This window comes from Octopus bimaculoides, chromosome 19, assembly GCF_046866305.1.
Source record: "Octopus bimaculoides isolate indiv1 chromosome 19, ASM4686630v1, whole genome shotgun sequence".
In the NCBI taxonomy this organism is placed as follows: Eukaryota; Metazoa; Mollusca; class Cephalopoda; order Octopoda; family Octopodidae; genus Octopus; species Octopus bimaculoides.
The window spans coordinates 54,422,299-54,439,057 of NC_142946.1; the positions used below are offsets into that span (position 1 = coordinate 54,422,299).

Consider the following 16,759-nt stretch of genomic DNA (forward strand, 5'->3'; position numbering starts at 1 on the left):
TACGACCAGTTTAAACACTGAAGGATTAAACAACTGAGATGGAATTCCCTGGCACGACTAAGTCAACGATAATTTGCAATGGTGTTTTTATGCCAGAATATCTTCAAATTCTCACTTGTTTTATTTCCTGTAACAGGAAGACATGGGTGTGGGTGTGGGTGTGTGTGTGTGTGTGTGCACAACTGTCCCCCTCTCACCCAGTTTCTTCCTTAAAACAATCCCACCACCCATTATCTCTCTAATGAACCCTTTTATGGAAATATATTTTGTAAAGTATCAAAACTAAAGAATTATGACTATTTTATTTTTGTTTTGTATCTTTGCAGCTATGAGTTTCTTCACTGTGTACAAATCTGCATCTCAAGAAGGCTGGGTCTTTCTTATGTATGATACTGTTGATAGTTTACCTTCCTGGCGGTCACCCCTCTATTTCATATCACTCATTTTCTTTCTTGCTTGGCTGGTAAAGGTATGTACACTTTGTACTGTTATGTGGAGTGTGTGTGTGAGTGTGTATGTATTTATACATAAGAAAAGAGATGACAAAGGAATAAACAATTAGCTTTTAAACTTAATTAAGATGCAGTGGGCTCATAGTTGAATACCTGAGTTTCAGCAGAGCCTCAATCATGAAATACATTTTATTCGGGAAAGCAAAAACATATTTACTGCATCTTATAGTGGAAGCAGTTGTAAACTAATAAAGTTCATAAGATAAATCAGTTATTCTTTTGTCATCTCTTTTATTATTACTGCTCTGTACCCAACTAACATTTCATTCAGAAGCATACATATATTTGGTCAGTCTGAGGCTTTAGTAGAAGACACTTGCCCAAGTTACCATGTAGCATGCAGTAGGACTGAACCCCTGGAATCATATGGTTGGGAAGCAAGCTTCTTACTACACACCCACTGCTGCGCCTATATACACACATATACATACATATATATATGTATGTAATATATATATGTCAAATATTTGTGTCTATATGTATGTAGACAGTGCTTGCATGTGCGTGTGTAATGGGAATAATGAGGTATTCTGTTTTAATACAATTCAACCATTTTTCTTTGCATTGGCACAAATGTTTTTGTTGCTTGATGTTTTCCCTGTGGCTATCCATGCTATCCATTCAACTATGAAGTTATGAATGGAACATGTTTTATGTCAGTCAGGTAAACTGGAGCCAGCAGCTTTAACTCTTTAATGATAGAGAATGTATGAGTTTGTGTCGATGATATTTATGTGATTTTGTGTACTTTATGCATCCAGTGACTATATAGAAATCTCATAGCATTGATAACACTTTTGCAGAAGTGATAGAAAGTCCATCATTGCAGCTGTGGTATATTGAGATTAAATCTCAGAATCTCAACCAGGATTAATTGTAAATACACTGCCCCCCCCCCCATACATACGTACGTACATACATACAAACAAACAAATACTTAGTTTCATGGAAAAAGAGCAAAAAAGAAACTGACACAGAGTCTCCAAATCCAATCTATTAGTGGCACTGTGAAGATTTGTAAGGCATTCCAAAAATTATCCATAAGAGATTTTTATGTGAATAGATGCCTACACTTGGGTGTATGCATTAATAGTTCAACTCCCATGCTGACTCAACGACATATTTAAAAACACTGGGAATTCTCTTAACTCCAAAAGTCTTGTCACTTTGTTAGCAACTGGTTTGAACTCTCTCAAGAAGAACTTAAAATAAAGCTCAAAGAAAAATCCTATACACACACACACACACACATGTTCTTTTTCATATAACCTTTATTTTATTGTATGTTTATTATATATATTTCTTTTTCTTTCCAGAATGTTTTTATAGCTGTGATAATTGAAACTTTTGCTGAAATAAGGGTTCAATTTCAAACTATGTGGGGACCTAGAGGCAGTGATGCTAATTCGGACTCATCTCAGGTAAAACTTCTCTTTTTTCTTTTGTAAACCTTTTATTCAAATTTATCTGACAAGTCATTTCATTAAAGACTATCTGGGGTTGTTACTTTTGTTGTGGCTTATGTTTTTGAACTATTGAGTTTACTATCATAGTTATCTTCTACTAGTTTCAGCCATTGAACTGCAGCCTTGCTTGGGCATTGCTTTGAAAGTTTTTAGTCAAACAGATCAATCCCAGTACTTATTTTTAAGTCTGTTGTCTGTTACTTATTCTGTTGGTCTCTTTTGCATTAGCAGATTGCTAATATACAAGAACATAAAAAAACAAGCACCAGTTGTGAGGGGCAAACACAAAGAGAGAGAGAGAGAGAGAGACACACACACACACACACACACACACACACACACACACACACTTGTAAAAGTCGAGGTCAACTGAACAAGTTTCCAATTGCTGTGGCAGCATATGAACCATCATCATTTTCTTTGGTAGACTGACACTATCAGTAGAAAATTAGATATTTGGTGAGAAATATATATCTGAGAAAGAGATAGAATGGTACTCACGACCCTTACTGGCCTTCCTAAGATAATTGATATTCTACTTCAATATCTGTAGAGCTCTATGAAAAATATGGGTGGAAAGTGTCTCACAAAGTGTTGCAGTTCTGGGAAGGAGGGTTAGGAAAAGCGAGGGAATTATATATATATATAATTTTTTTTTTTTTTTGGAAGAAATTACAGCGTGACTCATGGGCCAAGAGATTTGTGCATTGGCACTTTTCAGACTCTCATGCCTTGAGTCATTCTGTAACTCATGTTTTGAGTTCTGTTTTCCAGTTTGTATCACCAAACCTGTTTATATGATATTTTTTTTTTCTGTAGGTTATTCAAAGTGATGGTGTTACGTGGAAACTTGTTTTTATTGATGAAGACAAGGCTCAAGGCCGAGCACCTCCCATATTCCAAAAGATCCTACGTTCCAATGTCTTCCACATCTCGTTGCTGTTGTTGGTAATGCTAAATGCTTTCACCGCTGCCAGCTTAACATTTGACCATAATAAGACAAATCCAGACCGTAAACTGGATGGATTTTATTATGCTGAGGTATAAATATTTGTTTTTTGATACAAGATGGTTATAATTGAGATGTCTTTGATCATAAGTTTACTAGATCAGCACTGAGCTGGCCTAGGGTTAAACAACAACAATCAAGATAATTTACCTAAATTTATTTGTTCATTTGTCTTACATCCATTTTTGCATGCATGTGTTGAATGAATACTTATTACCGAGGCTTTATCTTACAACTGGATGCTTTTCTTACTGCTAACACTCACCTGCTTTTCAAGTAAGGGATTTTTTTATTCCATCTAAAAAGCAGGAAAGCGTTAGCAAGTCTAGCCTTAAAAATCCTGCCTTGATTTCTTCTCCTCTAAACCATGATAGCATGGAAAAAAAACTGATGTTAAAACAAAACAGATAAAATAAACATCTTCACAAAGGCAAACCTAAGTGGACTCAGTCTTTAAGTTATACCACCTATGATACCTACTCAGTGCTAAGTAGAATCAACCACTAAATTATACCACTTATGATACTTTTCTACTACTAAGTGGACCAAGCCACTAAGTTATACCACCTATGATATCTATTCACTACTAAGTGAACTCAGTATACTCATCATGGGAATAGCATTACTTCATTCACAGAATATAAACTGCGAGTATCTTGATTGGTTCTAAGGCAGTGAGCTGGCAGAATCATTAGCATGCCAGGAAAAATGCTTAGTAGCATTTCATCTGTGTTCAGGTTTCACTGAAGTTGACTTTACCTTTCATTCTTTCAGAGTCAATAAAATAAGTACCAGTTGAGCACCACCCCCCACCTCCCTCGAGCTTGCTGGCCTTATATCAAAATTTGAAACCAATATTTTGATTGGTTGTCTAATACTATTCAACTAAACTGTCTATACATCTATACTCTCTGTTTCTATGCAGGACACTTAATTCTACATGCCTTCAATTCACCTAATTACAGGAAACCAGTATCACATCTTTAGAAATGTTATGTAAAATAGATTGGTATTTTATCCAGAAGAAAATATATCCCTCTTCTATTTAACACTACAGAATATAGAATTAAGTGCTGACTTTATGAACATTTGTGGTACATTGAAAGTTTTCAAGTGTGTGTATATGTAATGTATGTATGTATGTGTGTGTGTGTGTGTGTGTGTATATATATATATATATATATATATAATGTTATTCTTATTTAGATGTTTTGTATTTAATAATGTTTTTTCTATTCTAATGCTCCTTGTTGAAATAATTTGGTTTTTCTTCTCCTAACACAGGTTGTATTTACTGCACTCTTTGATCTGGAAGCATTATTCAAAATCTGGTGTCTTGGTTTCCAAGGATACCTTAAGCGATCAGTGCACAAATTTGAACTTCTGCTTGCTGTTGGTACCACATTGCACATCATTCCCAGACTTTACCGCTCCCAGCTCACATATTTTCAGGTAACCATTTCATCTCCTCTAGAGTTAAAATAAACATAAGGAAACTAATAGAATTAATTTAAAATTAATTCTACTCCTTCCTTTTATATTTGAACTTTATGACAATGTAACAAATTATTAAGTCAGTAAGCTGGCTGAATTGTTAACGCACCAGATAAAATGTTTACCAAACATTTGTTCCAACTCTTTATGTCCTGAGTTCAAATCGCATCAAGGTCAACTTTGCCTTTCATTCTTTCAGGGTCAATAAAATAAAGTACCAGTCAAATACTGCAATCAACGTAATCAACTTGCCCCCTCCCTTCAAAACTGATGGCTTTGTGCCAAAATTAGAAAGAATTATGTAAGGTTGTAAACAGGCAGAATCATTACTGCATTGGACAAAATGCTTAACTGCATTTCTACCAACTCTTTAATTCTGAGTTCAAAAGCCACAGAGATTTACTTTACCTTTCATCCTTTTAAATTAATTCTATTAGTTTCCTTATGTTTATTTTAACTCTAGAGGAGATGAAATACAAGGTCAATCCAAGCAAGATTTGAACTCAGAATTTCAAGGGACATAAATGATCAGTGCCAGAGCATTTAGTTGAACACTCTACTGTTTTCTTCCACTGAAGCATCTTCTGTTCTTTAGTGCAGCCATCATGGCTAAATCAAGAATTTTGAGGGATTTACTAAAATTTTAAAAACTTTGAAGATATTTATTAAAATAACTATTTTTTGTTTAAAATACTATGAAACTTGTGTTTGGAATGCAGCTTAACAAATTATGAGAGAATGTTGAAATATAATTATGAATACTTTTTCATTATGGAGTCAAAAGTGGTCTCAACAGGATTTGTATCGTAAGAATTACATGACAGCCTTCAGATATATTGTTTTTTGTTTGTAATAACTCTAAATTTTGTTTTCTAAAGGTTCTTCGAGTTGTTCGTCTCATAAAAGCATCTCCAGTTCTTGAAGACTTCTGTTGGAAGGTTTGTATATTTTGTCATTATTCCTGTTAGGAATCAGTTGTATGTGGGGCCTCCATCAGTTAATGTTGACCATACGTCTGCACATGTATATGCAGGCCTGATCAAAAGCTTTTGAGGAAGACTAACAGTCACCGACACATGCAAGTCTTTCCTTTCTCTCCATGCTACCTGTTTATCTAAGTTAAAGGCTGCAAACTTGAACCAATATAGCTTGGCACTAGTATAATCACAGGCATTACTGTCTGAACACAAAGGGCCTGAACAGATACAACAAGGCATTATGCCCAACTCTCTAACAGTTTTACCAGTCCTTTATCCTTGATGGGTACATCAACACATGTCTATGCAGGCGTCAGTGAGATTTTTTGAAGAAGAAGAAGACGACGACTGCCAGTTGCCCATGCATACAAACCTCTCCTCTCCGTGCAACTGATGTTTACTCAAAGGAAAGTGGGGCTGATACAGCCTTGTATCTGTGTTATCACAAGTAAAGAGTCAGAAGAGATACTACAACCCTCTGACGGTGTCACCAGTATGTCACTTTGAATTGGTACTTTTTTTTGTTGACCCCCAAAAAGATGAAAGGCTAAGTTGACCTCAGTTGAGTTTGAAATCAGAGTGCAGAGGGTCAGAACAAATACTGCAAGGCTTTCTAACTTTCTATTGACTTTGTCAGTTTGCTGCCTTAGAAACCAGTTTTAGTTTACCTATTTCTATGACATTTCCCATCATCAGACACAATAATTGTATCTCCCAGATATCTTGGACTTAATTTGACGTACTTCATCATCATCATCGTTATTTAGTGTCTGTTTTCCATGTTGGCATGGGTTAGACAGTTTGACTGGAATTGGTAAGCCAGAGAGTTGTACCAGGCTCCAGTCTGTTTGGGTTTGGTTTCTACAGCTAGATGCTCTCCTAATACCAACCACTTCACATCACAAAACCCAATAAAATTGCAAGGAGTATGATAATGGCAAACTGTATAAGCTACAGACCTTTTAAAGTGATGTTTTAGTTAGAAACTGTGAAATCATATTTCTTTATTGACAAACTACTCAATATTCCTTGTCACAAGTGCAGTTAAGAACAAAGACAGGACATTTTAATGTTACATTTTTACTGTGAAAACATTATAAAAACAAAATTGCCATCAATGTATCATACTTAATGCAAATACACTAATCATGGGCAAATCACTGCAGTATTTTTATACATTTATTCCATTCAGTTTTATTTTATTTATTTATTTATTCTTTGTTAATTTCAAATTTAAAGTCCTCCTTAATATTGGTGTATAGCTATTTCATAGAGAATCTTTTCAGTACAAACTGAAAGTCTACTACAATTTTACTATAAAGTTTTTGAAAATTTTATTTATTTAATTTTGATTTGTAAATTTTAGAATTTTACTGTGAAAATAGTTTTGAACTTTCTGTTTCATTTTAAATTTTATAACTCTTACTTCCAGATCTTTGGTCCTGGCAAAAAACTGGGCAGCTTGATCTTGTTCACCATGTGCCTGCTCATCATAGCTTCCAGCATCAGTTTACAGTTGTTCTGTATCATTACTAACAATAAAAAGTTTGATACATTCCCTCATGTAAGCTCTCAAATAAAATTTCAATTTTCATTTCATATTTTCCAATAATGTTTTTCTATTTTAAGTAGGAAATCATTAATTTATTTAAAATTTAAATTATTTCAATTAAAGATAACTTCATACAAGCTAAATTATCAATTTCTAATTTTAAAAATAATCTATTTGTTAGCATTTTTTATTAATAATATTAAGGAGTAGAGTGGCAGAGTGAAGATACCTGGCCCAGTGGTTTAGGATGTTGGACTCAGGATCACTTGTGGGTTCAGTTCTCAGACTGGGCAGGTTGTGTCCTTGTGCAAGTCACTACACTTCATACCGCTCCAGCACACTCAACTGGAAAAGAGTACCACTGACGCCTGGAGTGGCATCCTGTTCGAGAGGAACTGTTGTACTTTCAGCTTAAATGTCTTGAAAATCCAGATATGCTTCACTCTCATGAACTTGTAAGTTCAGAGCAGACAGTGGCAGAGGGAGTGAGAGACTGAGCCGTAGTGCAGTATTGTTTATACTCCAATGCAAGCGCTGTGCTTTGTCTCAGGGCAAAACACTCTTAATCCTGTTTGCCTGGGACACCTAATAAAGAAATTACCACTATTAATATTATCTAGAAATTGATATTTACTTAAAATATTCATTATCACTTTAAATTAAATTTATATTTGTTGTATCAACTCAGTTTATAATATGAGCCAATGTTATTGTTATTTTTCATAAAGTAACTCATTATTTGATATAATATCACACTTTTTCTCAATATCTTTTATTGTGTTTTCAAGAATCTGTACTTTTATTTAAAATTTTATTTTCAAAATCTTGTCAATTTTCAAACTCATTTACTTCACTTTTTTTTCAGTTTCTGCTAAGACTTCCATTGCAATATGTTTTACCAATAAATAATAGTATTTTCATTTTAATACTTTTCCTGGCGAGATGACAAGCAGTTTTTATTCAAAATTCTCTTAAATGTTACATGAAATAATCTATTATTATATTATAAATATATTTGTGTGTGTGTGTTATATATTATAATGTTGATTTTTATATATATATATATATATATATATATATATATATAAATATATATATATATATATATAACACAGTTACCAACTTGCTGTTATAAATATTTGATTTTTGTTTTTTTTTTTGTTTTTTGTATGTTGGTACAGTTTTAATATTTTATAATGTAAATATAATACCTTCCATTTTCAGTCTTCAGATATCACATGTAAATTGGAAGTTGTTTATAGTGATAATGATATTTTCATGAGATAAAAACATGAAGCATGAGTTTTGTATTTCTTTTATTTTATATCTTGTGAATGTATCTGTAATCAATTACCAAAATGAAAGAGTAGTGACAAATTGTAAATGCAATTTATAAAGTACAATTTGATCATATCAAACATGTCTTCTGATGAAACAATTTTAACAGATACGAAATAAAAAGAAATATGAACTTCATGTTTTTTTTTTCTTATACTATGTGTTCTTCATATTATTTAATAGCCCTATGCTAGTCACATTGAGCCCTACCAGGTCATGTAGTAGAGGGAGTTTAATGTGAATTTTGTCAAAAGTTGCAACATACAGTGATTAGACACACACACACACACACACACACACAAAAACACACACACACACATGCATATATTTTGTATTACATGTGTTGTATTTTTGCAAATAGCACACACTTAACAGCTCGCTGTTATAAATATTTGAATTTTTTTTTTGTTTTTTGTATGTTAGTACAGTTTTAATTTTATAATGTAAATTTAATACCTTCTATTTTCAGTCTTCAGATATCAGTTGTAAATTGAAAGTCGTTTATAATGATAATGATATTTTTTTCTAGAAGATAGAAGTGAATATCATTATATCACTATGTATGTATATATATATATATATATATATATATGTCCTTAATTTGTTATATCTATGCATAAGCTTCGTACTCAGTTCATAATGTATTGTTGATGTGAAGTTTCACATATTTTCTGCTCTTCCATCACTCCCCACACCATTTGGGAAAGAATGTATAAGAAAGATGAGATTTGCTTTCATGATCCTGAAATGGACCCAAGATCAAATACATCAGCCAGTCCAGTAGTAGGGCCTCATATCAGTGTGCTGTAAACCCATCAAGAGGAAGGTTCTGAAATGGTGCACATTTTCTCCTGACAACCCCTGAAACCTACTGGTGTCCAGTATGCAGAGTTTTTGACTAACTGCACTTGCACAAGCAAGTTGTTTCCGAGTCTTTGTTGTCCTCCACTATTGTAGCTTAGCTTAGTCACATCATTAATAGAACCACATTATTTCTGATGTTCTTGTTACCCCTTAGTTTATGATTTCAAATCCTTAACCTATCCATTAACACAATATTAATTGTATACATATGTGTAATTCATGTTCAGTATATATTACATATCATTATCATTCTTATTTGACATCCACTTTCCATATTGGCATAGTTTGGACAGCCTGTCATGGTACAAGTCAGTTCTTATTTGGAGTTACTGCCCTTATAGATAGCTGAAGGGTTACATTTTGGTCATATGTTTCATTACTGGCATGCTTTCTATGGTTGGATGCCCTTCCTAATGCCAACCACTTAACAAAATGTACTGAGTACATTTTATAATGGTATCAGCACTACATCAGTGGCACCATATCTATATATATTAATTAAAATTATTCTATTTCAGTTTCACTGGTGCAAGATTGTCTCTCCTTCTAAAGACTTTTATTCTGTTGTACATCAATATTTTCCTTGTATGACAAGTAAAATAAATGTATAGGCTACACACCTGATCCTGGTTGTAGACATTTCACTTCACTTATGTCACTGATACATGTGATAAAAGTATGGATATCACACAATTTTGATTTGACATCCTATCAGAATGTAGCTTTTTTTGAGATAATGAGAGCAACTTCTACACATTCATTTGGCTTGCTGAAAATAGTAGCCAGAGCATTTTAAAAGTGGATTAGTATATATGTGAACTTGTGGTTATATAATTGCTTGTTTTTTTATTTATTCTATTTAGAATTTTTTTATTATTATTTTTAGAAAATTAAACTTCCAAAACAAAGCAAAAGTCAAAAAACATAAAAATGATCAAACCTTGGATATTTTTCCTGATAAAATTACTTGTAATATTATTTTATATGCATAAATTTTAGTTGTTGTTTTTTTATGTTTGCTTGAATTGAAAAGACTTTTTTTTGTTTTGTTTTGTTTTTGTTTTTTGTTGTTTTTTTTTTCATTTATCATCTTTAAAGGATTTCTTTCAGAAATTGTTCCTTAAGATTCAGAGATTATGTAATATCTTTAATCTACCCTTTTATTTTGTTGCTGTTGTTTGTATTTCTTATGGGTTGTATGTATAGATTAGTGTGAGCTGTATGTAGATTGACTAAATCTTTTTGGCTTTGAGCAACTTGTTCTTGTGCCTGAGGAATTTCAGAGAATTCTTTATTTTCTTCATTGTTAACTGCTTATTGTTATTAGTGAGTCTTTTGCTAGAATTAGCACATACCAAAATACACCACAAAATCTCAGAGAGTGATGTAGTAACTAAACTTTTTATTTTAAAATTATTCCAGAAAAATACAAAAACCTGAAACCCAAGGTTTTTTTTTTTCATCTGAGTATTTCTGGTGCATTTTACTTTGATGGAACATTTAATCAAATATATAACAAAACTGTAAAATCTTTAAGTAATCTTTGATTTTTATCTGAATTTTGTTTGATAGACATGGTTATTCAAACAAAATTTTAACAACTTGGGTAATTATCATCATCATCATCATCACCATTATTATTATTATTATTATTATTAGATCAGTGGGTTGGTTTGGTTATGTATGAGTCCATGATCAAGTTGCCTTTCCTTTAGGGAATGCATGAACATCACAGCTATGTCTACAAATCTCAAGTATTATACATATGCTATATAATATTGTTATTATTTATGTTATGGTTAGGCAGTGAGCAAGCGGAACCATTTGCATGTTGGACAAAATGCTTAGTAGCATTTCTTTCCCACACATACCACACTTTGAGCTCAAATTCTGCTGAGGTTGACGTAGCCTCTCATTCTTTTGGGGCCAATAAAACACGTACCAGATGAGCCCTGGGGTCAAAGTAATTAAATATCCCCCTCCCCTATAATTGCTAGCCTTGTGCCAGAAATTAAAAGCTTTATTTATGTTTTGATTATTATATTGAGATGATATGTGACCTACTGGTTAGAGTGTTGAACTCCCAATCATAAGGTCATGGGTTCAATTCTTGAACTAGTGTCCCTTGAGCAAACACTTCATTTTATATTTCCCCAGTCTACTTTGCTGTAAATGAATACAATTAGTGGAGGTGTGCTACAAGCTGCCAAGTCATGCTAACTTGCAAGTAGCTACGCTTATATTGTGTTTTTTGCAAACATGAAACATCTCTGGATTGGTTTATAGAAAATGTAAATTTATGCTTAGGATCCTAAGATTTTTACAGTTTATACAATTTGGTTGAATGTTCCTTCACTTCACCCCTAAATCCTATTATATATGCTTGCTATTTTGTTATTTTTTGTTTTGTTGTAGTTTGTATACATTCTTTTATTTTTTCTACATTTTAGTTCTGCCTCTTTAGATCATAATTACCCATCTTTTTATACATTAGGTGTTGTATTTCTATCATTATATACAATATAAATGAGAGGAAGAGGTTAAAATATGCTGAACAGGTTTATTTCTGTTGGAATAAAGACTGGCGTGCAAGGTGTGATTCCATAGAAGTGGGATACACTGGCCAGTCCCTCTGCAAAGCCTCTAACAATGCTGGGTATCATAGAGGCCAGAAGGCAGAAGGCCATCAATTTGTCTCACAGTGGTCGCCAAGGTTGCTTCAAGGTGATTGTGGATCAAGAGGTGTGAGCTCTGGTGGGGTAGGGCTAACTGGACAGAAATTGAAGCTTGATCAACCCTGACTGAGTCATCTCGAAGCTGTCCAATTGTTCAAAGACCCAAAATACCCAGTGATCCAAGGTAACATGACTGTGTCCAGGTGTGTCACAAGATGATAGATAATGACCAAATATACTTCGATGAATATATAGATTAATGCATTGATTGACTGAAAGACTGGTGGATAGTATTCTTTGGTTATCCATCTACATTAAGTAAGAATGGATGAATATTATCTTTTGCTGAATTCCATCAAACTTGCCTTCAACCTCAAAACATGTGGGTTGTTTATATGATGCAGTTTGTAATTTCAAAACATACAGGCTCTTGGTCTTTGGCCTGCACTGAATTTCAGCTGTGAAATTAATATTTTGTACTTTTGAGATTTAGAAGGAACTAAGCTACAGTTTTCCAGTTATTGACAGATCTAAAGGAATGTTTCTATATCTTTTATTTGCTTCCCCTTACTTTGCCCTGGTGGTTTATACGGGATTGTGAAATTACAAATGTGTACTCACACATATATATAATTCCTTTTCTATTTTTTTTTAGAATGGTGAAACTTGAAGCAGATAATGCTATAAAGAATAGTGTGTAAATATTGGTTAAAAACCCTTTGGATAGAAAAAGTTGAAAGTTAGCCATAGGACTCAAACCCACAGCTGTAAACATGAATTATTTTACATTCTCTCAAAGTTTCTAAAAAGGATAGGATTGCATCTGTCATGTTTATAGAAGACTAGCAGTATAGCCCAGTCTTGCCCGGGATTAAGTTGGGATTATTAAGTTAATCAAGTTCTTTATTTCAAACCAAACTAAGTAACATCAACGTCAAATTTGGGCAGAATCAGTGTCGCGACAGGAGCGCATGGGTTGGGAGTTTGATTGGCAGAGGTGATCAGGTTACACATGCCAGCCCTTTGAAAACACTACCCCCATCATCTAACCCCTCTTTGCCCATGGGTGGGAACCCTTCCAGCAAGGAAAATAGAATGCCCAAAAGGGCTCCCGATTCTCTGTGTCAGAAGTGGATCACAATTAAGATCACAACTAAGTCTTAAGTATATATATATTATATATATGAGCAACACATACACACACGTACGTACACCAGTTGCATACATGTTTTTTGTACGCATACATATTCGTATGTGAGTGTTGCCCGTATATCAACAAAACACTTTTTTCCTCGATGGGGAAAAAACAACAAAAGTCTTAACAAAAACTTTCTCGTTGCTAGAAGGGGACTTAACTCCTGTTGTAAACAATGCTGGATTTCTCCAACTTGAAAATTGTTAAAAGTTTTGGTTGAAAATTTATCTTTGTTGCTATTCGCTGGTGCCTCTGGGGAAAATAAGTTGGCAAAAATACAGCTAGGGTCATGACGAATGTCCTCCTAAAATTGGAGCGACATGCCTGCTAATTTGTGGACATGCATAAATTATATTCACGTACACACACACACACACACACACATCCTGCCTTTTATATATACAGATATGGGTTCAAGTTTCTCAGGCAACTTTTGACTTTTTTCTATTCAAAGGATTTTTTAACCCAATATTTACTCACTATTATAGCTTTATCCACTTCAGGTTTCACCATTTCCAAAAAGAAAAATAAATTACTTCACATTCTCTTGAACTTTCTAAATTCTTATGATGTCAGCAACATATATAGGCACAGGCATTTGGTTCAGCAGTTCAGTTGGCAAACACCCAGTTCTGGGACCAATCCCGTTGCATAGTAACTTGGGCAAGTGTCTTCTACTTTAAGAGCTGAACCAAGTTAATGAACTCATCTCACTGTTGTTGAACATCACCAGTAATGTGGTCTTAGAGTAGGCTGTTCATCTTACATCACTCTCTTCAACTTACTAATTCTTTCTCATTGATCTAAAGACCATTTCATTCGGACAACACCAAACTCACCCTCCATACAGTCTTCTCTTTGGTACTTTTTATACTACACTTCTTTCATTCCATCATAATCTAGTTTATATCTTATTTTATTTTATTTTATTTTATTTTATTTTATTTTATTTTGCTCCTTGCTTGCAGTTGTTTGATTTATTTAATCTTTTATGTTTTTTTATTATATATAATATATATGATTATTATTTCTTTTAAGTTTGTAGTATTTTTCTTTCTTCTAAGTTTTCATTTTATTTCATTTTTATTTCTTATTTTATTTTTATTCTTTCGTTTATTTCCTTTTTATTTATTGATTTGTTTTTATTTTTATTTATTTCTGTTTTTGTTATTATTATTTTTTTTTGGCTTGGTTTTGTTTTTTTCTCTCTGACTTGATTTCCTTTCGCTCCCACTGCCAGGCCCTAGTGACCATGTTTCAAATCCTCACTCAAGAAGGCTGGATTGAAGTTGTAGATGACCTCATGGACAAAGTAGAATCCCTCCATGTGATCATACTTATTTTAGTTGCTTCCTATTTTGTACTCTTCCATCTTTTTGTCTCGTTGGTGAGTAGATTACAGCCTTTTTTGTTGTTGTTGTTGTTCTTTCTCATTAACTTGTTTAACATTGATTCCTCATCTTTTACTACCATTTCTCTTCCTCTTCAGCTGTAATGTATGTGTAAACACTTATGCACATGTGTGTGTGTAATTGAAAATATGACCAGTTTTTTTTTTTGGTGGGGGAAGGATTTTTTTTCCCTATTTCTTTATCGGGTTTTTGTTTCTTTTCAAACAGTAATCTTTATAGACTTATAAGCATTTTAAGCAGTAATGTAGCCCGGAGGGTGGCGTATGGGGTGGAAGTAGTCTGCCCCAGATGACATTTTGACAGAGGTGGCAATTTTGGGTCTGTCTGTATAGGCTTGGGGGGCCCAGGGTGGGGGAGGCAAATTCAAAGGTTGCCTCAGACAGCACATCTCTAGCTATGTCGCTGATTTTAAGACTTTACTGGTTTTACCTCATAAACAAAATAACTTTAGTGATGTTTGTTATTGCTGCTGCTGTTGACTGATAATCCATCTACAGCAAGTTTTGTATAATGTATAAATATAATAGTATTGATGATGACAAAAAAAATTGTCATCATCTTATGTCTGCTTTCTATGTTCAATAGGTTGTTGTGACCTGAGTCAATTCTTATTCAGAATTACTACCCTCCAAGATGGGTCCAAAGCCCATGACATGGTTATACAGTTCATTTTTTGCTCGGTTTCTACACTTAGATATGTTTCACTTGACCAATCATTTGACAGTGTGTACTAGATGCACTTTATTGTTGTACCAGCACTACAGAGGTTGTTGTAGCCTTGACAAAACTAAGGAGTTCTCTTAACCCTATGTTATCTCTGTTCATTCACCAACCATGTTGTACTGAGTGCATTTCATCATGACACCAACATTCATGAGGTTATCTTGCATCATGTAAGGTTAGAGCAACCACATCAAAGAAGAGAGAAAAAAAACAAAACTAAAAGATTATTCCTTGAAGCTATATTACTTGCAAAATAATATAATGCATCTAGTATCAAACCAGACAGCACAGTCATACTGCTTTTTGATTGGTCAAAGAAACCTCATATCAGTAGTTAGACAATTTCAAATGTGGTGGTAATGATGGCTAAACAGGCACAGTATCTGTTCTATGATAAAAACAGTGATAACAAACATTACCAATGCTGGTGCTGCAAGAAGAGAATCCAGTACACTCTGTAAGGTGGTTAGGGTTAGGAAGGACACCCAGCTGTAGACATCTTGTCAAAGCAGACAATGGAGACAAACCCAACCCTCAGGCTAGTCAGACCCTGTTGAACTGTCCAACCAATGCTAGCACGGAACACAGACATTAAAAGAATGATGATGATGACTAAAGTTATATTACTTCACAAAATAAAAACTAGTTGGGTTTTCAAAATGTTACTGGGCCTCAAAAGCTTATTGTTCTACAGAAAAACATTAAGGACTAATAAGGCAATATGAAAAAAATATTTAATAAAAAAATTGAATCTGGGAAATATTCAATAATACATGTTTATAAGTAAAACCCTCTTTCTCCCTCTCTCTCTCTCTCTCTCTCTTTCTCTCTCTCTCTCTCTCTCTCTCTCTCTCACACACACACTGCTGTGTGTGTTATGTACATGTGTCTAACTTTGGCCTTCTATATATGTTCTGAGAAATATTTACAAGCAGTTGATTAGTATTACTAATACAACTAATCTTGACTAACTGAATTGTGCATGGTTTACTTTTTCAGAATCTTGCAAATATTACAACTAAAACCTGTTTCTCCTCTTATGCTTCATTGGATTGCAATATAAATTTGATTTAATTAATCTCCATGAATGAGGCTTGAAACAGCCACCCCTTTGCTTTGCCTGCTTTCTTTCTCTCTCAAATTTCCCCTCTGCTTCAATTTTCTTTTTTAACTATTAAACTTGCCTCTGTTCCACTGGAAAGAGATGAATGTCAGTATCAACATTGTCATCATCATCATCATCATCATCATCATCACCACCACTTGAATTATCATCCTCTTCCTCTTCATCAGTGCCTGTATTTTTACCTTATTGTTACATAGGATATGTATTACTTATGCTTGTTCATCCAGCTTGACAATAAATCTTGAAATTTCATCCCAAACTAAAAGTAATATTCCAAATAATTATTCCCAGTTCGTATTATCAATTCATCATTGACCTTTTTTTTTATGTCCTAAATTTCATATATATATATATATATATATATATATATATATATATATATATATTCAATTATTTATTTTGTCTCTCATACTAAA

The 16,759-nt window shown here is 33.5% G+C and overlaps 1 protein-coding gene across 4 annotated transcripts in view; it reads left to right on the top strand.

Annotated features, from left to right (window-relative positions):
- LOC106875399 (sodium leak channel NALCN) overlaps positions 1 to 16,759 on the top strand; it is a 77,740-nt gene that overhangs the window by 15,407 nt on the left and 45,574 nt on the right. For 2 of the 4 annotated variants that reach the window (XM_089337778.1, XM_089337779.1), the window contains exons 7-13: positions 327 to 469; positions 1,829 to 1,933; positions 2,798 to 3,019; positions 4,272 to 4,439; positions 5,360 to 5,419; positions 6,891 to 7,022; positions 14,323 to 14,469. In XM_089337778.1, coding sequence (XP_089193904.1) covers positions 327 to 469; positions 1,829 to 1,933; positions 2,798 to 3,019; positions 4,272 to 4,439; positions 5,360 to 5,419; positions 6,891 to 7,022; positions 14,323 to 14,469 — 977 coding nt within the window. The remainder of the gene's footprint in view (positions 1 to 326; positions 470 to 1,828; positions 1,934 to 2,797; positions 3,020 to 4,271; positions 4,440 to 5,359; positions 5,420 to 6,890; positions 7,023 to 14,322; positions 14,470 to 16,759) is intronic. The other 2 variants (XM_089337780.1, XM_089337781.1) reach the window with 1 other exon arrangement.